Source organism: Sceloporus occidentalis, unplaced genomic scaffold (genome assembly GCF_023333645.1).
Source record: "Sceloporus occidentalis isolate IW3139 unplaced genomic scaffold, rSceOcc1.0.p SCAF_5, whole genome shotgun sequence".
Lineage (NCBI taxonomy): Eukaryota > Metazoa > Chordata > Lepidosauria > Squamata > Phrynosomatidae > Sceloporus > Sceloporus occidentalis.
Window position 1 is genome coordinate 14,526,265 of NW_028316985.1, and position 22,490 is coordinate 14,548,754.

Consider the following 22,490-nt stretch of genomic DNA (forward strand, 5'->3'; position numbering starts at 1 on the left):
GAATTAAACCCTAGCCTCTCACTGGAATTTTGGGCCATCAGTGATTTGGATTCTATCCAAGAAGTTAGGAATTCCAGGTAGTGTTATTGTGCTATTGTGATCTATCGAGATTTCATTCAGATGTTTTGTCCCTCTGTTTGGAATTCCTACAAGAGTATCTATAATTGCTAGAGCCACAGTTGTTTTCCCAAAGGCACTGAATCTCCATTTGTGGGTTTCAATATTTCATTATCTTTTCCCACTCTTTGTCCTCAGTTCTGCTATCCCAGGGATTTTCACATCTATTATTTAAACTTTCTTTTTCTCAACCACAGTTATGTTCTAATTTAAAAAAAAAAAAACCCTTGAATTTTAAAGTTCCATAACATTTTTACTTTTCCCCTTTCAACATTTTTTCAGGCTTATGTTTCCACCAGTTCTTTGCAGATGGTAAATTATACTTTTTGTATAGATTCCAAGATATAATTGCAACCACTTTACCATGGCATTTCTTTTATTCAGTTTGTGTGATCTTGTTGCATGAACTTATGGTATGATTAAAAAAAATTTTTTTTTGTATTGGTGACACTACCCTAAGTTATTTTTTCAATATTTGTCTTAATGTTATTTGTCCAAAGAGCCTATTTTTGAGCCTCAAATACAAATCCTTCAATTTGTCTTTTCATTTTTTCAACTCCCCTCCCCATTTTCTTTTCAATTCTGTAACGATGTCTAGATGTTCCCCTTTTCAGTTTTTCCTTCTGTGCTTTTAGTGGGCTGACTATGTCATGGTTTATTTTACCAGGTGATTTTTCATAATTTTCATAGTCATACAGGCATTTTATGCGTCTGGTGTTCAGTAGATTCTCTTTGTGTACATTTATTGGCATTTCATCTTTGCATTCTTTGATATATTTTCTCATATTTATTTTCTTCCACAGTTAGTTTCACTTGTAATAATCCCTGGCCACCAATATTATGTGGTTGATACAGCCAATCAATATCACTTTAGAGATGTAAAGCATGGTTTGCTGTCATAATGTTCTGGTCCTCCCCCCTTTCTTTCTAGTGCATCAAGTTTTGCTTTAGTCCAACCAACAGTTCCAGTAGTATACTGAACAACTGGCACAGCCCAGGAATTTTTAGCACAGATTATAACAGCTAATTCAATGAGAATGGTGCAAAACCAAATAAGAATAGCTTTACTTTTGCACCATTCTTTTTGATTCATTCTGTATTTCTGCCTTTAAGTTTTCAATTTAAAAGTCTGAGTACTCTTTATATACGCAATACTAATATTCTCTTTTACTCTCATATATTGAATATCCTCAATTTACACGATTCCCAAATAATGGTAATTTCCATCCTGGTTAAGAGTGCTAACTAGGGCTAGTTACAGGGATCTTGCAACCACTAACTCCACTGGTTGCTGAGTTATTTCTAGATGCAATTAAAAATGCTGATCATGACCTATAAAGCCCTTTATGAGATAGGTCTAGGCTATCTGGTGGACTATATCTCCCCATATGCAATGGTTTCATTCATCTGGTTTGCCAGTTGTTAAAACCATTAAAAGAGACAGAGGCTGGACAGGTTAAAAGGGGAGCCAAGTGAAGTGAAATCAGTTTTCAAAAAGCCCTGTCAAAACATAAATGTTTTCAGCTATGTATGGCAAGAAAGTAGATACCTCTCTGGGAATGGTATTCTATAGCCTTGGGTCAGCCACTGAGAAGGCCCTCTCCTGTGTTCCCAGCAGAGTGTGGTGAGGCAGTGGCATCATTAGGGGTGTGTGGGGGATGCGATCACACTGTGGGGTGGTACACCCAGCATGACTGCACTGTGAGGAGAAAGGATGTTGCATCCGTTTCTTGCTTGTCCAGAAACCATGACAGTCCCCTCTGTTTGGGCTTCTGCATGGCTGCAGCCATGTCATACCCCAAACGGACCTCTGGGGGCCTGGCACAGCCCACTCCAGTAGCAGTGGCTGCTTGAGGGGCATTTGGTTCTGTTTGGGCTTTGGCGTGGTTGCAGCCACACCAGGGCCCAATCAGACTCCAGGGCTGAGACAGTCTGCCCTCCCACTGCTCTCCCACACGGGGTGACACCAACTCCTGGTATGTCACTATGGTTAGAGTGGCAGGGCAAAGAGGAGATTCTTCTCAGCAGATCTCAAAACATGGCCAAGTTCATAAGAGAAACTGTGGTTATATCAACATGTACTGTAGAAGAATATCACCCATGTATACTCCTTGAACATCACTCACCATCCATAAGAGAGCTCTATTTGATACATAACGGGGATCAGTAGATATGCTCTCTGAAGGGAAAAAAGTCTCATTTTATACACCTTGGTACAGCTACATCAACTTTTTATATCCAGACCTTAGTGTGCCTTCCAAGCTGTAGGTATTACTTTCCAAGTGGCTAATGGTATTAGAAACAATTCTGCTTTCTCAGTGCTTGAACGATATGTATAGATTAAACAAATCATCACAATAGGTATAATGGGTGGAACCCTGGATAACAGTCTTGAATGGCTGAGTGTTTAATATGACATATGGTATTTTTTTATTACTGCGTACTTATACAGCACCAGAAATATACTAAGCTCTTTACAAAAGGGTCAGAGAAGCATGTTTCTCTCTAAAGCAGCTTAAATAGGCATGAGGAAAGGAATTGCCAGTGGGGGTGTAGTGGAAAATCATGGAAATAATATTACACTTAGATTTAAAATGGGAGGGACACATTTTGGTTTACAGAAAGTAGTCTGATGAAGCTTCACAATAAAAGCAAGCAACAAAAAGTAATATAGGAAAATATACACAGGTAAACTTGCCAATCCAAGTTGTATTTACATGGAGTACAGTGGGTCTTAAAAATATGTTTGGCACTTCAGACTTAGGTAGCAAGGTTTTGAATGTTAGCATACACCATATATACAGACCTATATGGGAATTACAGCACTGGAATAGCAAATACATTTCTATACCACTTATTAGTGATTTAATACTCTCTAAGCAGTTTACAATGTGTAAGCCAATTGCCCCCAACAAGCTGAGTATAGTGGACCCTTGTTATACGCTGGGGTTTGGTTCCAAGATCCCCCGTGTATAACAAAACCTGCGTATGCTCAAGTCCCATTACATATAATGACATAGCAAAATGGTGTCCCTTATAAAAAATGGAAAATCAAGGTAAATTTATACTTTTTTGGAACATTTTCAAACCATGTATACTTAAATCCGTGTATAAAAAATCCGTGTATAAGAAGGGCCAACTGTACTCATTTTACTGATCTACGAAAGGATGGAGGGCTGAGTGGACCCTGGAGCCCTGTCTGGGATTGTACTCACAACCTTGTGGCTGTGAGTGGCTGTAGTACTGGCATTTAACCACTGTGCCACTCGGGCTCCTGAAAGTTAATCCCAATTAAGCAGAATCTATGGACTACGGCTGTTACAAATAAATAAATGCATATTTCAGTTACCAGAACTTCTGATGAAGTTTTTAAAATATACTTTTTCATCTTCCCAGCCCTTTCCTCCTCATTCTCTCTCTAGCTGGATGCTTTTAGCAAAATCAGCTTTAGGAAGATGGTGAGGGAAAGCTGGAGAAACAACAAGTTTTCAGTGTCCGGTTCAGCTGTGTAGCTGCAGTAAACAGTGCAATAAAATGTGATGTCGAAGGCTTTCATGGCTGGCATCCATAGTTTTTTGTGGGTTTTTTGGGCTATGTGGCCATGTTCTGGAAGACTTTTCCTGATGTTTCGCCAGCATCTGTGGATGGCATCTTCAGAGAAGACGCCAGCCACAGATGCTGGCGAAATATCAGGAATAACTCTTCCTGAACACATAGGCCAACACCCCCCCCCCCCAAAAAAAACAACAATGCAATAAAAATGTCAGCTGGAAAAAAGTAAGATTCTGTTTTGTCCAATTTACGGTAAATTAGCCTTGAACAAGCAAAGTCAATAGCAGCTATCTGTAGAAAACCTTTTTGGGCATGTATGATTAACAGAAGGGGAAGGCAAATACGCCTGCCTCACCAGCTACCTCTGACATGATTGAAAAATATATATGTAAGTCAGGACACCAACATGGAAATCATAAGAAAAGTGGAGACAGGTGAGAGAAAACAAAAAATAAGGTTTGGAAGGTTCAAAGCACTTTTTGTTTTTCGTCGTGGTCTCTGTGAATCACACAAATGGGTTTTCTTTGAAAAGGAGTTCTGGTCTCAGAGAGCCGTACATGCCAATCCTAATCAGATTTATATGGGAATCAGGATGCAAAAGAATAAATTCTGAACACATGTCAATAAAGGAAGAAGTGCCAAATAGTTTAGAAACAGGTAGTTTTAGCACACCCCACACAGTATTTTGACCCATATTTTCATATCTCATATCATGTTTTTGAGAGATCAGTGACCTTTCAGGAACACTGGGTCAGGATACCAAGAGAAAAGAAGCATGTCCTGAGACATATGCACATCTAAGTAAAAATGACAATCAAATTCAGCTGGGTATATTAAGTGCTTCTTCCTTCCCCCAAGTCATATGCATTTCCTATTTCAACTTGAGACAAAGGATCTCCTTGCACCCAAAGCAGTAAGCCAGTTTCTCTGCCTACTCCTTGTTGTGTTCTCAGCCCAACCTCCCTGTCCATCCATCTTGGGGATATCCTGATCCAATCACTGTTTTTGTCACACTAAAATTAAGGTCATCAACAAGTCCAGAATCCCACTGTCAATTCCTGGGAAGGTACATCCAGTTTTTGTTACCTGACAAAATAGCCCACCACTTGAGGCTATATTTTAGGTATAAGCATTGGTTCTGAAACTTCGCCTCTACGCACACATCTGGCACACAGATGCTATACACCTGCACACTCTGTGTATGTTCTGTGTCACCTTAAGGTCACCAGTCTGAACCACTCTAGCTTTCCAAGGTCTACTCATTGGACAGGTAATTATCACTCACCTAAATCCCCAAAACTCAATTATCACCTCTCTGTATTTCCATTTCAGTTAGCTCTGAATGCTGTGTCTTTGTGAATTGCTGTCTTATGTGTGTGATTTCACTTTGCATATTTTCTGAACAAAACTCTCTTAATTCAACCCAAACCTGGAGTTCTCCTCAGCTAGTACTGGTATAAACAGGTACAAATGGTCCTGAAGGTTACCCAGCCTCTTGCAAAGTTAATTTCCCCAACAATTAAAGTAACATTATCATAATTGGTGGATACTCCCCCAGTAACAGTAGATACAGGTCAAATAAAGGAAAGACTGGAACTTAACAAGATATCACCTGTAACATAAAAGAAAGAGCCAGAAATATGGAGACACTTAAAAGTAAGTGTGGAAAAAAATTAATGTGGACTAAACTGAAATTTTGGATAGAGAATTTTACAGAAAAGAAACTCAACTGTAATGATTAGCATGATATCTAGCAGTAGAGTTATTATCCAGATAGATAAAAGAACTTTACAATTATATTGTAAAGTTCTTGCTATTATGTCACTCATTCATAGTGGCATTCTTTTAAGGGGGGGAATCAGGGAGGCCTAAGACCAAATATTAATAAGTAAATAATCTTTTTGTGTGCTGGAAATTAAATAGAAATGGGGAGAGAACAGTAATATCTGATAAGGAGAACAGAACAATGTTAAAGCAACAAAAATGATCTTGTGGGGACCCAAAATTTTTACATTACAATAGCAGTGGTTTTCAAATATTCTACTGTATAAATTTTGTCACATTTGGTTTGTGGCAATATGCCACAAGGCCAGGCCTGTATGGACTTTCTCATAATAGAGGTTAGAAAATTGGTTTTTCTGAAGTGTAACTTCCAGAATCCCTCCCCCAGAATAGCCAGTACTAGACATGCAATTTTAATTCAGCAAAAAATAAGTCAGTAAGATGGTGGGGGCAAGAGATTTTATTGTTGTTCCTGTTCTTATACAAACAAACAAACAAAATCAAAAGTCTTTGCTAATCCTCTGCAATTGGCCCAGTGATCTAACTGTAGCTTCCAAACAAATATCCCATCTGTCTCCAAGAACACAAGGGATGGAAAAAATATTCAAAAATATTTTTTTAAATGGTCAAAAACATGTTTTTCAAGTATGAAGAAATCCTGTTGAGAAGAATCCTAGACTGACAGGAATCTTTGTAGTTTAGGTTTTGCTCAGAAAAAAAGCATTTTTCTGCACAGAAAGCATTCTGCATTGAAACATTATTTTCCATACTGAAAATGTTTCCTGCACAGAAAATGCTGCTTTCTGCATGAAACAATCACATGTAAATTTTGTGAAAAATTAACCCCAAACTGCAAATAGCCTATAAAAATTGTGTTGTTTTTGAAGACTTTTTTTGCAGTGAGGGAATAAAATTTCCTGAAATTACTTACTGTTACCTTCAAGAAGAAGCTTAAGGAAGAATTACATCCCTGTAGAACATACTGCAACACTTGGCTCGACATTGCAGAGGAATGTTGACCACTGGTGGAAAAGCGAGGTTATCCACTGCTGACCTTGTCACTTGATGAATCTAGTAACAAGGTCCTGAGGAACCCCAGAATGAAAACCACTGCTTTTGTTGTGTGCCTTCAAGTCATTCCCAACTTATGCTGACCCTAAGGCAAATCTATCATGGGGTTCTCGTGGCAAGTTTTGTTCAGAGGTTTGCCACTGCTTTCCGCTGGGGCTGAGAGCGTGTGATTTGCTCAAAGTCACACAGTGGGTTTCATGGCCGAGCTGGGAATCAAACTCTGGTCTCCAGAGTCATAGTCCAACACACAAACCACTACGCCATACTGGCTCTCCATTTGAGATGTCTAGTCAATGAAATATGTCCAGTTGACAAATATAGGCCAAACTCAAAGTGAATTTAATGACACACATCTGTAGTGGAATATTTCAAAAGTCTTTAATTACAGCCCTCTCCCCAAAGAAAGAAAGTGGTTTATCTCAAATGTAGAGTGTTATAAGTCCTTTTAAAAATTTCTCTGTTTTAGCAAAAAAACAAAAGCAGATGACCTTTGAAGGCTTCATACGATACATGCTTTCAGAAGAGTGCAACATCTTCAAAGTACAGAACAAGGCTATTTACCAAGATATGAGCTATCCACTGTGTGATTATTTCATATCATCGTCACACAATACCTACCTGATACAAGACCAGCTAATAGGGCCAAGTCACCTTTGGGGCTATGCCAAGTATGTATATCTCTTTGGGATGTGGGATGGTCAGACAGTGCCAAGTGGCTTCTGTTGTTTGAAATATTAAAAGAAAATGAGTATTTGCTCAAAACCAATAGATAAACCAGACCTGGAATATGAATGTCAGTGGTAGGATTCCTTCCCTACATCTCATTAAATGTATACTGTTATACTTTTCTTGATTGCCAACAAAGGTGGGCAAAATTAATTTTGGAGGGCATTAATAGCACCTAGATGTCCCCAGCCACTATGGCCAGTGGGCACTTTGATTGAGAGATTGTAAGACTTGAAATCCAAAATAGTAACATTGGCCTGGTACAGACTGCCTGAAAGCAGCAGTCTGGGGTCGATTTTAGGGCTTGGGAATACGGAGTGTCCGCATGCTCCCGAACCCTGGTGGTACCATCATAGCATGTCCTTGTCCCCATCATTTGTATCATATCCTCCAACTGTCCTAATCTGGCAGGGGCAGCCCTAATTAATCCCCTGTTGTCCCACTTTTTAAACTTCTTTTTAAAAGGCCCAGTTTCTCTCGCCTCCTCTATTTTCCACCTTTGTCCTCAGATTGCTTGAGTTGCTGCAAACTGAGTTCAAAATGCAAAGGTAGTTTGCCCATATGGCCACTTTACAAAAAGCTCTAGTGCTAATAGAGAAAACACAGACTCTTTACATTAAAGTAGTAGTAGTAACGGTAATGGTAATAGTAGTCGTAGTACTAAATTCCTTTATTATTTTTTTTATAAATGTAATATTTATTTTATGGAATGTTTGGGATATCTATTTATCTATCTATCCATCTTATACTAAATAATTAATACAAAACCATTAGTGCTAACATATAGCTATCAGGTTAACTAACCCAATAACCTATATATTAACGTTCCTTCTACTATAACATTTCCCTCCCTCCCACTCTCACCCCTCTAGTGAACAAAGTTATCATTTATTCAAAATCCCTTTCCTTTGATGTGGAGAATCATATTAATTGTATCTTTTATAATTTTGTACCTCTCCTCTTCTTTAGCCATGTCTATTGGTTTATTCCAGTTCCTCATCTATTCACTTGCTTTTAATTTGCCCATCTACCTCATTCTTGTTTCTAATTTTGAAATATAATATTTCTTTCTTTCCACCTTCCATTTTTGTTCAGCCTACAACAGCATGAGCTGCCTTCAACATTTGTTTCAGCAAATACTCATCTCTATCCAATCCCAGATTCTTTCCATCAGAAATCATACATTTTTCTTTATTTAATTGCAAAGTGTCCACTATAATTCAATTTATTTCATTAATTATTTGCTGCCAAAATTTCTGCACCTCACAACATTCCCAACATAACTCCCATTCCCACATGCATGCCAACACGTCAACAGCATATCTTTTATTATATAAGATAACTGCTGTGGTGCTCTACTAATTAATTTTAAAAGCAAATTCCCTTTTTTCCCCTTTAAAAGTTCCCTGAAGAGGGGATGCCGCTGTGTAGAAATTGACTGCTGGGATGGGCCGGATGGTGAGCCTGTTGTTTATCATGGGCATACTTTGACAAGCAAAATCACCTTCCAGAATGTCATCAACGTGGTCCACAAGCATGCCTTCGAGGTAGGTGTGAGCACTTTGAGGTCTTTTTGTAAGGGCAGGTTGTACATCTTCATCACCACTTCCACCATTGTGAAATAGGTGCTTGCAATTGTTAAAAGCTGAGGACAATGTTTGTATGACACAACGCGTTGCAGTCACCTAGGTGCTTACTTGGCATACAGAAACATCAGGTAGCCATCTGTCCAACAATATCATTATAGAATGGACTTGGCTAACCTACATAACTGTCAAGCAGTTATATTATGTATATGATCATAGCACATCTACCAACTGTTCTGATTTGGAAGAGACAGTCCAGATTAATTCTCTGCTGCCCCACTATTACAGCTACTTTAAAAATATCTTACTTTTCCCTCTTCCTCCATTAGTACATTTGCTGCAAACTGAGTTCAAAGGGGGAGAGAAGACAAGAGGAAGTAGAAATTTACCCTTTTCTGCAGGCAAAGGCAAACTGCTGCATCCTCTCCTAATTTTTGCCATCTTGATCACACTCTGATATCACTTGTCCACACACATCTCAGTTTGATGTGGGAAATATTGGAGGATATGTTATAGAGTAAGGCAGGTCCAGATGAAAAGATTATAGAAAAAAACATGTCTGTTCAAACCCTGTTTTGGTCCTGTCAGCAACGCCAACTCTGGATGTTACATTTAAGTCTTCAGCAGAAGGGTAGAAGCAGAAGCCATTGCTATCTAACCATTCTGAGACTCTGCTATTTAGAAGCTCTGAGGGTCTCCATTGTTCAACAGCCTTAAGAACAGGCAAGGTTACAGTATGTCTGAGAATAATTTAATATATGGCAGAATTCAAAGGCATAGCTGTGTTTGCATCTGAAGCTCAAGTCTATGAACACTCATGCTCCTCTGCTTCACTTAGTCTCAAAGGTGCTACAAGATCCCTTTGCTTAATGTTTGGTGATGAACCTGGCTATACCATCTCACCATTCATGAAACCATGGCCCAGTCTTGCTTTGTCATAACAGAAATTTGAACAAACCACAGTTTCTGGCATCATATATGATAGGAAACCATGATTTGTTCCAAGCCACAAACAGAAATATCAACCTCAATGAAGAACAAAGCAGAGAAGGTTAAAGGAAAGCAAGTGAGCTCCAGTCTTGCCATGGCCCTTTCTTTTCACTGGAAAAGATAGTTCCCTTTCATGTCTGAACTGAGCCTGAGTCTCAAGTCTTGTGGTGATAGTTAACAGTATAAGTTCCCTTTTTATTTGACACTGGGTTAACAGTATACAGTTGCTTTTTTGCTTGACTCTGGGATGTCAGCTGGCTTTTTAAAATCAAAAATTAAAAGTAGGTCTGAAATGGGGGGATGCTGGAAAGTGAATGTATTGTAAATGTTGTAGGATCATGTAATGTAGTAGAGCCACATTAAAGGGAACAGTGTGCTTAGATACAGAAAATGTTATTAAGTTCCCAGTGATTTAAAATTAGGTGAAACATACAGAACATTCTGAGCCATGCTCTAAAACATATTAACATGTTCTGCTGATAAGGTAGCAGCTCGAACACCAGAATAAGATACAGGGAACAAGTCTGATGCACATACTTTGGAAATAGTGCTTGCATCTTATAAGTGAGCTTGTATGTATGTCATAGCCTTTTGTTGCTCAATGCTTCCTTTGCACATTTTCGTAAGAATGCCATATAAAGTTGGTTTCATTACTTGGTGAGCATTCCATTTGGGCTTCCAATCAGAGCCAATCCAGCAGTCTGTTTTTAAATAAGCTTGTGTACTTATTTATTCACACCATTCATTGGTATCTCTATAAAAGATATCATTTTAGTACATGGTATCACACAAGTAAAAATCCAGTGAGAACTGAGCTGTTTTTCAGTTGGTCAGTGTCACATGTATGTATATATGCAGCAGAGTGAATACCAGTGCTCTTTATGTTATATTTTAACTTTCAGGTATCCGATTATCCCATTATTTTATCTTTGGAGAACCACTGCAGTCCTCCCCAGCAGGAGAGAATGGCAGCTCATATGCTAGACATCTTCAGAGATACACTCTGTGTTTCAACACTTGATGATTCTATGCCATCTCAGCTACCCTCCCCAGAGGTACTTTCTCTCTGCCTTTTTCTTGGGACAAATGGTCCCTGTGTATAGCTGTATGGGGCAAATTCTTAGGAAATTTTATGGGTAATGATAAGAATTTGGGACATCTTTGTTCTACAAACTGAGGTGGTGGAAAGGGTAAGGGAACATGACATTCATTTCCCTTCCTTCTTATATATGCATGGTCAATGCCTGGTGACATAAAAACAGCCAGTGGCTTAGATACTGATACCTGAATGGTCTTTGGAATGTGAAAGAGTAGGCCTAAATCCTATACTCAGTCCTTATTTGAGCAGACCCAATTAATTAACTGGATTTATTTGTGTCTTGACTCACCATTCAACAATTGATTCAGTGGCTGTATCTGCACTGCAGAAATAATGCAGTTTCACACCACTTTAACTGGCATGGATCAAAGCTACGGAATTCTGGGATTTGTAATTTTGTGAGATATTTAGTCTTCCCTGTCAAAGAGTTCTGGAGCTACAACAAACTACAAATCCCATAATTCCATAGCATTGATGGAGCCATGGCAATTAAAGTGATGTCAAACTGCATTATCTCTGCACTGCAGATGCAGCCAGCATGTCTTCCCTGTGACTAACCAACAAAATTCAAGGTGCAATATTCTTTGTCTCCTTGTCATGAAGTATACTGGTATAATTTGCATGTAAAATATTTGCGGGGGTGGAAGTTGAATACAATGACCTTGAGGGGAAGAGAGAGGTCTTGCCCTGTGGTTCACCATGCTGAATGCTCCCACATTTCCTTATCTCTGCAGGAACTGAAATATAAGATATTGATAAAGAACAAGAAAGTTGGCAGCCTAGAAGACACCCTTCGAAGGAGAGGTGAGAGATGCCGGGGTCAGATCGGAGAAACGGAAGAAACTGAAGTATCAGACGAGGAGGAGGAGGATGCTACTGGACATTTGCTGAAGAAAATTCCTCATAGGACACCATCCAAAAAGGGCAAGAAGGAAAAGGTAAGCAGAGCTCCAAAGCATCTGCTGTTTGTGAGGGCAAGACCTGTGCCACTCTATATTGTTTTCTGTTGAATGCAATGTGCTATGTCAAAAAACAGAATAGTAAGTCTTTCCAACACTTGTTGTTATTTGATTTGTATCCCACATTTTTGTCAGCTCTGGGATTTGAGATGGCTTCCAACCCCAACCCCCCCCCACCCAAAAAAACAAAAAGCAAAAACCCAGATACACAAAAATGATCACAGTACTAAAAAGTTTGTCATTGTTGTTGTTCTTATTGTTGTTATTGTTGTGTGCCTTCAAGTTATTTCTGACTTATGACAACCCTAAGGTGAACCTATCATGGGATTTTCTTGGCAAGATTTGTTCAGAGGAGGTTTGCCATTGGTTTCCCCTGAGGTTGAGAGCATGTGACTTGCCCAAGGTCAACCTGTGGATCTCATGGCTAAGCTGGGAATTGAATCCTGGTCTCCAGAGTTATACTCAAACACTAAAACCACTGTGTCACTCTGGCTCTCCACTAAAAAGATACAAATGATAAAATATAATTGAGCTATCAATTTAAAAAAAATCCCTAAAAGCAAAACCATTAAAAAGCATGAGATACAGATAATGCAACACATTATTAAAATTCCTGTCCAAACCATCAGTTCCCAAAGGCCTGTCAAGGCAAATAAAGTCTTCAACGGCTGCCAAAAGGACACCATGCAAGAGGGAACGGTCTAGCTTTTCTAGGAAGGAGATTGTATAGCATGGGAGCAGCCACCAAAACAGCCCTCTCTTATGTTTCCAGCAGTTGTACTTGTGAAGCTGGTGGGGTGGGGAGAAGGGCCTCCTCTAAAAATCTCAATTTATTTTAAAACTCTCAATGCAGAGGCGGGGAATTCTTTGGCTAGTGTCCCACAAACAAAGATCTTTAGCTTATTCTTTTGTATAAAATGCTGGGGGAAAGTCCCCTTGCCTTTTTCATTTTGCAAGGCTGTAACTTCCTCACCTTTCTTTGCAGGGCCATAAGGTTAAGGTAGCCATGTTGCTGTCAGAACTTGTCATTTACACTGCTTCTCGGAAGTTTGCCAGCTTTGAAGACTCAAGGGAGAAACAAAAGTTTTACCAAAATAATTCCATCGGAGAGGTGAAAGGCCAAAAGCTCATTAAAAGGAAAGGTAATTTAAACAATTTCATATCTTTAGATGTACAGTTGCAGTTTTTATTGTGTATCAGAAAACTTGACCATTTGAACCTGGCCCCCAACATCTGCAGGAGAGCTAAGCTCTCATTGGCCATAATCTCAACACATATCACACTTATTTTCAATCTGTGCATGTACATATTGCCCTTGCCCAAGATATTTTACTACCTGAATCAAAGGTAGGGTTGCCAGGTCAGAATTATGCAAGGCTCTGAAATTCCAAGACCCAAACCTGAGACCTTGTGATGAATGCCCCCTGTTGATCCCACAGGGCTGGCCCTGATGAGGTCACTGAGCATGATACCTTAAGGATTGGCCACAACTGCACAGAGCATGCAATTCAAACCAAAGCAGAAACAGAGCAGAAGAGTAGTAGCTTTCTCCTTGCCTCTCCACATGTTGCTGAGCACTGCCATTCTCTTCCTGAGGGTGATGATCATAAAAGTGTGCCTTTTGCCAAATTTATTTTTCCAGCATGACAAATGATATGCTTTTATGACCTTCTCCCTATGGAAAAGAATGGAAGTGCTATGATGGTGTGTGGAGAGGCACAGAAGAAGTCACTACTCTCCTGCTTCATTTTGGCTTTCTTTTCTCATGGGCTAAGATTTTTTGTTCCACCTCCCAGTCCATAAACAAAGCCTACTGAACACGCAGTAGAATCCACTAAAACTGAGGGCAGCAGGTTACCTTAGGGGGAACAGGGCAGTACACAGGGCACACAGTTGTCTCCTTCAATTACTTGGACCACCTTCCATTATCTTCTGCTTGAGGCAGCTGCCTCGTTGCCTGATGGCCATGGCAGCCCTTTGTTCATCTTCATCCATAGACTGGTTATAAAACTGAGGGAAAGAGAACTCTGTAGTTATTCCTGGTAAGCTATCTGTTTGTATTGTTCAACCACAAATTTGTATGTCTACTCTATGGCAGACATTGCAAAGCCTGGCTGTAAAAGTGGTGTCAAATTGCATTATTTCCACAGTGCAGCTGCACCCTCTGAGTCACAGTGAGGCTGGCCCTCTCATGAATGCATATGAAATTATCTCATTTTTAGAAAATATTAACAACTTAATGTTGGGAAAAGCATAATATGCAGCATTACCATGCCGCCCTCACAGATATGATTTTGAAAATGTCCCTTTTCAGCCCCTGATTTTGTCTCGCACACCGTCCGCTTCCTCACACGAATCTACCCCAAAGGAACCAGGACAGACTCTTCAAATTACGACCCACAAGAATTCTGGAATGTTGGATGCCAACTGGGTAAGCTTCCTTTGTATCATATTGTATCCTGTGTTTGCATATATGGAGCAGTAAGACTTAAATGTAATAAATCCTCATATGGGATCAATGGATAAAAATGAGTGTCAGAAAGTCAGTGTATATGCTGAGCAGAGGATTTGTCTCATGATATCCTTGGATGTCAATTTTACTTTGATGCCATAAGATAGTACAGTCATACCTCAATTAACAAGCCTCTGACAAAGAAGCTCCTTCTGTCATTTTTGACCCCCACTTTCCTCCTCATCCTTAAACCATGTTCTACAGGATATTAGATCTAGAATCATAAAATTGGCCACCAACATTATTATGGAAATCATAATAAAAGTGGAGGATGGTGGAGGAAAAAAATCATCCTTGGATGCATTTTAGAAGCTTTCAGGTGGTCTGTAGAAGACTCAAAATGTTTTTGTTTCCTTATCCCAGGCTTACCTGACTTTAATTTTGCATATGCTATCTTTGGATTTTTTTTTTAAATCCTGAAACATGTTTAAGTGCTCTTCTTTTTGTGGTATAGGAACCTATTGCTATTTTTCCATGTTATTTTCCATGTTATTTCTGCCTCTGGTACCAAGGTTTCTATTAAAGAAGTTGTGCATCTATTTTGTTAACTGAGGTATACCCGTAAGGCACTTACGAAGGAAAAAATCCATTCAGTAAAAGACGTACTTTGATGACCCTCTCCCTTCAGGAAGAAAGTGGAAGTGTTACAACATCATGCGGAGCCACACAGGAAAAGCCACTACTCTCCCGATCCATTTCACCTTTCTTTTCTCATGCGAAAAAATCCCAAGATGCCGAATCATTTTGGGGTTCAGCACCTTTAAAGATCACAGAAGAACCTGGTGCAGATTCACTGCTCCCAAGAGTGGTCAGCTGCCATTGAATATATTGCTGCTTATCTTTCTGAAAACAAATGTGCAACAAAGTTAAATTTTACTTTGACGCTAGAAGACAGTACAGGCATACCTCAGTTAACAAAGCCTCTGACAAAGAAGCTCCTTTTGACATTTTTGACCCCCACTTTCCTCCTTGTCCTTAAACCATATATTTTATTGCTTCCACATACCTTACCAAAGCATAAGGCAATGTTTTAGCTGGTTCCCTCTGGTTCAGGGTGGGCAAAGTTCACCCTGTGGGCCAGATGAAGTCCCTAGACTCCACTTTTAAGGTGGTCTGAAGCTACAAAAACCTCTTCCCCCTTATTCAAAGGAAAAAAACCAGCATGAATTTTATATAATATGTGACCCTAAACCATGCAGAGTCTCCAAAATGCAGAAAAATACACAGAAATACTCCACTCACACAATGATCCCGTAAAACCTGAACTACCTCCCATTAGCTCCATTTTCATTGTCAACATTTTGGAAGAGAGTGCAGTGGAAAATACAGGCATTTAGCCTTGGTGTGTGTGTGTGTGGGTGTGTCTGGAGGGAATATCATACAGGGAAAAACTAGCCCCTGCCCCACGTTTATGGGGTGGGGTAGCATCCCAATAGATTTCTGTTCCTCTTTCTTTCACACATCATCTAATAGTCCCTTCCTGTGTTGGTACTAATGGCAATAGGAAAAATAGTAACAGGTACAGGTACATGGAATTGTGTAATTTCAGAATCATAGAATCATAGAATCGTAGAGTTGGAAGAGACCACTAGGGCCATCCAGTCCAACCCCCTGCCATGTAGGAAATCCAAATCAAAGCACCCCTGACAGATGGCCATCCAGCCTCTGTTTAAAGACCTCCAAGGAAGGAGACTCTATCACCTTCCGAGGAAGTGCATTCCACTGTCGAACAGCCCTTACTGTCAGGAAGTTCCTCCTAATGTTCAGGTGGAATCTCTTTTCCTGTAGCTTGCATCCATTGTTCCGGGTCCTGTTCTCTGGAGCAGCAGAAAACAAGCTTGCTCCCTCCTCAATATGACATCCTTTCAAATATTTAAACAGGGCTATCATATCACCTCTTAACCTTCTTTTCTCCAGGCTAAACATCCCCAGCTCCCTAAGTCGTTCCTCATAGGGCATGGTTTCCAGACCCTTCACCATTTTTGTCGCCCTCCTTTGGACACGCTCCAGTTTCTCAATGTCCTTTCTGAATTGTGGCGCCCAGAACTGGACACAATATTCTAGGTGGGGCCTGACCAAAGCAGAATACAGTGGCACTATTACTTCTCTTGATCTAGACACTATACTTCTATTGATGCAGCCTAAAATAGCATTGGCCTTTTTAGCTGCCGCATCACACTGTTCACTCATGCTCAACTTGTGGTCTACTTGGACTCCTAGATCCCTTTCACACGTAGTTTCATTCACCCATCCTATATCTGTGCATTTTATTTTTCCGCCCTAAGTGCAATACCTTACATTTCTCTGTGTTGAAGTTCATTTTGTTAGCTGTGGCCCAGCTTTCTAGTCTATTCAGGTCATTTTGAATCTTGATCCTGTCCTCTGGAGTATTAGCTATTCCCCCTAATTTGGTGTCATCTGCAAATTTGATAAGTATGCTCCCAATTCTGTCATCCAGGTCATTGATAAAGATGTTGAATAGCACTGGGCCCAGGACAGAGCCCTGTGGGACCCCACTGGTCACTTCTCTCCAGGATGAAAAGGAGCCATTGTTGAGCACCCTTTGGGTTCGGCCGGTCAACCAATTACAGATCCATTTAACAGTTCCTTTGTCTAGCCCACATTTTACAAGCTTGTTTGCAAGAATGTCATGAGAAACCTTGTCAAAGGCCTTACTGAAATCAAGATATACTATATCCACAGCATTCCCTTCATCTACCAAGCTGGTAATTTTATCAAAGAAAGAGATTAGATTTGTCTGGCATGACTTGTTTCTCTGAAACCCATGTTGACTTTTTGTGATTATGGCATTGCCTTCTAGATGTTCACAGACTCTCTGTTTAATGATCTGCTCCAGAATCTTTCCTAGAACTGATGTCAGACTAACTGGACGATAATTGTTGGGATCCTCTTTTTTCCCCTTTTTGAAGATGGGGACAACGTTTGCCCTTCGCCAGTCTGCTGGGATCTCTCCTGTTCGCCAGGAGTTTTCAAATATGATTGCCAATGGCTCCGATATTACTTTTGCCAGTTCTTTTAATACCCTTGGATGGAGTTCATCTGGTCCCGGAGACTTAAATTCATTTAGATTAACAAGGTGTTCCTCTACTATCTCTTTACTTATTCTGTGCTGAATTTGTTTCATCTTCCAGGAGCAAGGCTGATGGTATGCTGAAAGGGGTGAAAAAGAAGAAAAACAATTGTGTTCTCTTCCTACTGTGTGCAACAGTCACTGTTTTTATATCCTGTCTTCCATAAAAGCATCTGCATAATGTGTAACAAAAGACAAATTGATCTATTTTATGATATTAACTCACTGGCACCACCAAGTTTTGTCTGGATGTGTCGTCGTTGGCACTGGACATCTCCCTAGAATGAAAGGTTCATTAATTGAGTGCCACTCTGGGCTCGCACAGCCTTCATGGCAGAAAATTGGATGCTTTATAAATGTCACTACAGGAGCCAGAATTGAATAGGTGACGTGTGGAAGCAGTAACTTTATTTCTATGTTTTTTTTTCTCCTTTTAAAAATGGTTCTCAGCCAGAGCCTCTTTCCTTTTGAGATATAAATAGCTAAATCACTATACATGTTGTCAGTCCCTGAACTTGTCTTAGAGGAGCTACAAGAAAGCCACTTCTTCAATGTGATTAAAGATATCTCATCCCTCATTAAACTCAGTGGCACCTGGTGGCTTCCATGAATTTAGGATGGTGAATCCATCAGGGTTTTAGTTTGAACTTGCAAGGAACCATCCTAGACTGCTGCCACACTGCAGAATTAATACAGTTTGACACCACTTTAACTGTCGGTGGAAGCTTGGGACATGTAGTTTGTTGTGGCACCAGAGCTGTCAGAAAGAGAAGGCTAAATATCTCACAGAGCGACAAATTCCAGAATTCCATAGCACTGAGCCATGGCAGTTAAAGCAGTGTAAAACTGCATTAATTCTGCAGTGTAGATGAAGCCCGAATTGAACCCTGTGCTCCAATAGGTTTGATAGCTTGGATAGTTCCTTTACAGTTTAGACCAGGGGTAGGCAACCTTTTTGAGCCAGGGGCCGGGTTGCTGTCCCTCAGACAACTGGTGGGCCGAAACCAAAAAATAAATAATTAAATGAGGGAGGAGGCCACTGGTGATCGCGGCGATCGCTGGCGGCCCCGCACACTCCTTCTCGGCCTCTGCGGAGGCTTTGACCTCCACAGAGGCCGAGACGGAGGGAGGAGGCCGCCGGCAGTGGTCCCCCGTGCTCCTTCTTGGCTTCTGCGGAGGCTTTGGCCTCCGCAGAGGCCGAGAGGGAGGGGGGAGGCTGCCGGCGGTGGCCCCGCGGGCCCCTTCTCAGCCTCTGCGGAGGCTTCGGCCTCCACAGAGGCCAAGAGGGAGGGGGAGGCCGCGGGGAGGCGGGGAGGGTGGCGTGACTGAGAGAAGCACCTCCCTTGAAAACCTTAAAGCCTGAGCAGGGTTGTATATGCATATCCTATATGCAGCATATTTTACTCTGAGGTACTCTGCACTGATTTCAGTGTAACGTAGCCCCAGGTAAGGCTGAACAGGTGTCCAGTCTGTGTGCTTCTTTACCAAGCCATCAGCTATATTTCTTTTAAATCTCTCTTCCATTTAATATCTCTGAGGGAGCCCTGGTGGTGCAGTGGTTAAATGCTGGTACTGCACCCACAACAATGCGAGTTTGATCACAGGGCTCCAAGGTTTACTCAGCCTTCCATCCTTTCATAGGTCAGTAACATGAGTACCCAGCTTGTTGGGAGCAATTGGCTTACAGATTGTAAACCGCTTAGAGAGTGCTATTAAGCAGTATAGAAATGTAAACTCTATTGCTATTGCTATTGGATTAGTGCCTTAGGATGCAGGGCCAAATTTATTGGGTGGGGGTCCCTTTTAATGTCTTTTTCAAGGAAAATGGCAGCTGGCAGCTTCTATGTCAGTTGGGTAGTTAATTTGCACAAAGCGTTACTTTGAACCTTAGAGAAACTGTCCAAGGGGCTGAATCTATCTGGATAATAGGGTTCGGCACCTTGGAAAGTACCACTGAAGTCTGGACTAAACACAATGAGGATTTGTAGATTTTTGTGGAGTTTTCAGCCTATGTGGCCATGTTCTAGAAGAGTTCATTCCTGACAATAAGGATTTGCTGCCCTACTGATAAGGGAGCCACTGGCTGCCTTTATTATTTATTTATTTATTGCACTTACATCCCATATTTCTCCCAAAATGTGATCCAAGGTAGCTTACAATAGTTTTAAAAGGATCCCACTAAAACATTAATTTACAAAAGCTGAAACAAACATCAACATAATCAAAAACACGATTAAAACAGCTAAAACACTAAACATACTTGAAACATATTTAAAACAGAGTTTCAATAAAAGATACACACAGAGAGAGAAGCACATCACTTCACACACTGCAACTCCATAGCTAAAATGTAAAAACCTACCTAACCAACAATGTCTTTACGTGCTGGTGGAAGACAGAAGGAAAGGAACCAATCAGACCACCTAGGAGCAGCTGTGGAGAAGGCTTTCTCCGACTTCTCACCCACTGTGTCTGTGAGGATGGTGGGACTGTGAGAAATCCCTCCCCTTCAGATATCAATGCATGCCCTGTTTCAAGCCTATTAGCACCTTGCTGGGTCAAGGCCCCAAATTTGTCAGGCAGCTGTCTCCGCAATCTAGGAACCTCTTATGAAAATGCCCTCTTTGCAGTACTCGCCAGTCAACAGATGATGGAACCAATCAGAAGCTTTGCAGATGAGATTTTAAGAATTTTAGATATAGTTTAGGAACATAACTCAGGAATATCAACACAGAGAAGATTTCAAACAAGAGACCACTTGTTTTTAAGGAATCATCTTAAGTCAAAAGAGAGAGTTCAGATGATGCCACTGCACACTGAAAGAATGCATGGGAGATGAAAGGGCTGCAAGCGTCAAGCTGACACCTTCCCTTGCTTAGTAGCTATGGAGTTTATCTGACAAGGGAAATTGGAAGTATAATCCAATGGCAATCTGAACACAATCATGGTTCGGGCAATGGGAAGTCAGTCCAAGCGCAATCATGGGCTTTCACGTTATTGCGTGATAATAAACTACCACACGCAAATTCGGGCAATGGCAAGCTATTTTCAGGCAATGGGAAGCCAGTTCGAAAGTAATTCACATTCACGTTTGCTGAACTAGCAAATTTATGTAAATGCATTCTGGCCTCACTTTCTTTTCATTCGAAATTAAGAGAAATTTCTCACATGTGATAAACTCCTATGCCTCTATTGCCCACATATTTGGCTGGAGTGTAAAGGTGGGATATACCTACACTGATGTGTGCATGTGGAGCTCTTCCGAACTACCATGTGAAGGGTTCTGAGTTGGACTTTTTCAAAATACGATATGAATATGGATACTATAAGCTTGGGAGGGTTACTTTTTCAAACTAGAAGTCCCTGAGTTCTGGAAGCTGTTATGCCAAAGTAAGATTTCCAGGCTTTGGGGTGGTAGCACTGCTCCTTTCAGTGGTGGTGGGTCATAACTGCTGTATCCACCCCTATCTTTGCTCTTCCAACACATGGGTCAGGTGGAATTTGAAGTATCCATGGTGAGGAGAGAGTTCTGAAACCAATATTTGGTTTACATCTATGTATTTATTAGCTGAATTTTAGTTTCTGAATTTCGGAAACTTAATCTTTTCCCTAAAGGCTCACATTGATCCAAGAATGCTATGGCTCTTGTCCAGATATACAAACCAAAGAGCCCAAAAAGATCTACAAGGAAAAAGAGATGGAGTGGGTTGGGGCAGAGAAAACCAGCCATTATTTCTGTTGCCGGATGCTTCCCCTGCCCATGTAAAATACTTCTCTTCAAACTGAAAATGTGTTGTTTTTTCCCCCCACACCTTCCAGTGGCCTTGAATTTCCAGACACCTGGAGTACAGATGGACCTGCTAATTGGAAAGTTTTTGGACAATGGTGGCACTGGTTATATCTTAAAGCCAGAATTCTTGAGAAGGAGAGACACAGGTTATGATCCATTCAATGTTGCTGGGAAATACAATCCAATTTCACTGTCAATAAAGGTAAAATGGTTTTGTTAAAAATTTTACTGGTTATTTATGGAACGATTATTATGAATTGTTGTTTTGTTACATGCCTTCAAGTTGTCATCAACCTATGAAAACTCTATTGTGGAGTTTTCTTGGCAAAATTTATTCAGAACAGATTTGCCATTGCATTCCTCTGAGGCTGGGAGAGTATGACTTGCCCTAAGGAGTTGTGGGCCTAAATCCTATTGTTAATCCTGACTATAGCCATAGAATGAATTGCATTTCTCCTTATGTTGACTCACCTTTAAATAAGTGATTCAATGGGACTACTTTGGTTGGGAGTAACTATCAGGATTCCAGCCTTTGTTGGTCTGTTTGGCCAGTTTATTAAATTGGAATCTTTTTAAACAGTTCAGGGAAAGAATTTTAGGTTTAGATCCAGATTACTGGGAGGACTGTATCTCCATACATGAGCTTGCCTGTATCATGAGATCTTCTGAGGGGCCCTTCTCTCTGTAGGAATACAGGAGAAGGCCTTTTCAGTGGTTGCCCCGAGGTTTTGGAATTCCCTTCTTAGAGGGGTTAGACTAGTGCCTTTCTTGTTATCTTTATGTTTTAGCAGGCTCTGAGGGTCAACTACTGAGGAGGAAAGTGCCTTTCATGGGAGTGTTCCAGTTGTCATTCCAGGAATGGTGCCACCATTCCTTCCCACTTCACCTTCACCTAGCTTGATCACTTCTGTCCAAGATGGTGCCACTCTTGCCAGGACAACATCTTGGCCTGAAGAAACGGATTGGGGGGGGGGGGGGGATTTCATCAGCACTGTTCTTGAATTTTCTCCTGACCTTTTTACTGCATTCCTAGCAGATGAATGACAAAAGCAGGCTCTTGACAATGCCTCATAAGGAAGGTTTCACAAGAAATTTATTTTGCTCATTCAATTAAGAAAGACTCTTCATTTGTTATGAATGTATTGGAAAGATCATATTTGTTTAGTTGCAGTTCATTAGACCCACATTTATTTCAATATTTCCATTCATCCTCAT

General features: G+C 40.6%; 1 protein-coding gene across 1 annotated transcript in view; it reads left to right on the forward strand.

Annotated features, from left to right (window-relative positions):
* The window catches only part of LOC149311680 (1-phosphatidylinositol 4,5-bisphosphate phosphodiesterase zeta-1-like), a 54,654-nt gene that overhangs the window by 14,545 nt on the left and 17,619 nt on the right, over positions 1-22,490 (forward strand). The window contains exons 4-10 of the mRNA XM_089526597.1: positions 6,989-7,190; positions 8,651-8,795; positions 10,727-10,879; positions 11,658-11,861; positions 12,868-13,024; positions 14,197-14,313; positions 21,305-21,477. Of these exons, the coding sequence (XP_089382723.1) occupies positions 6,989-7,190; positions 8,651-8,795; positions 10,727-10,879; positions 11,658-11,861; positions 12,868-13,024; positions 14,197-14,313; positions 21,305-21,477 (1,151 nt within the window). The remainder of the gene's footprint in view (positions 1-6,988; positions 7,191-8,650; positions 8,796-10,726; positions 10,880-11,657; positions 11,862-12,867; positions 13,025-14,196; positions 14,314-21,304; positions 21,478-22,490) is intronic.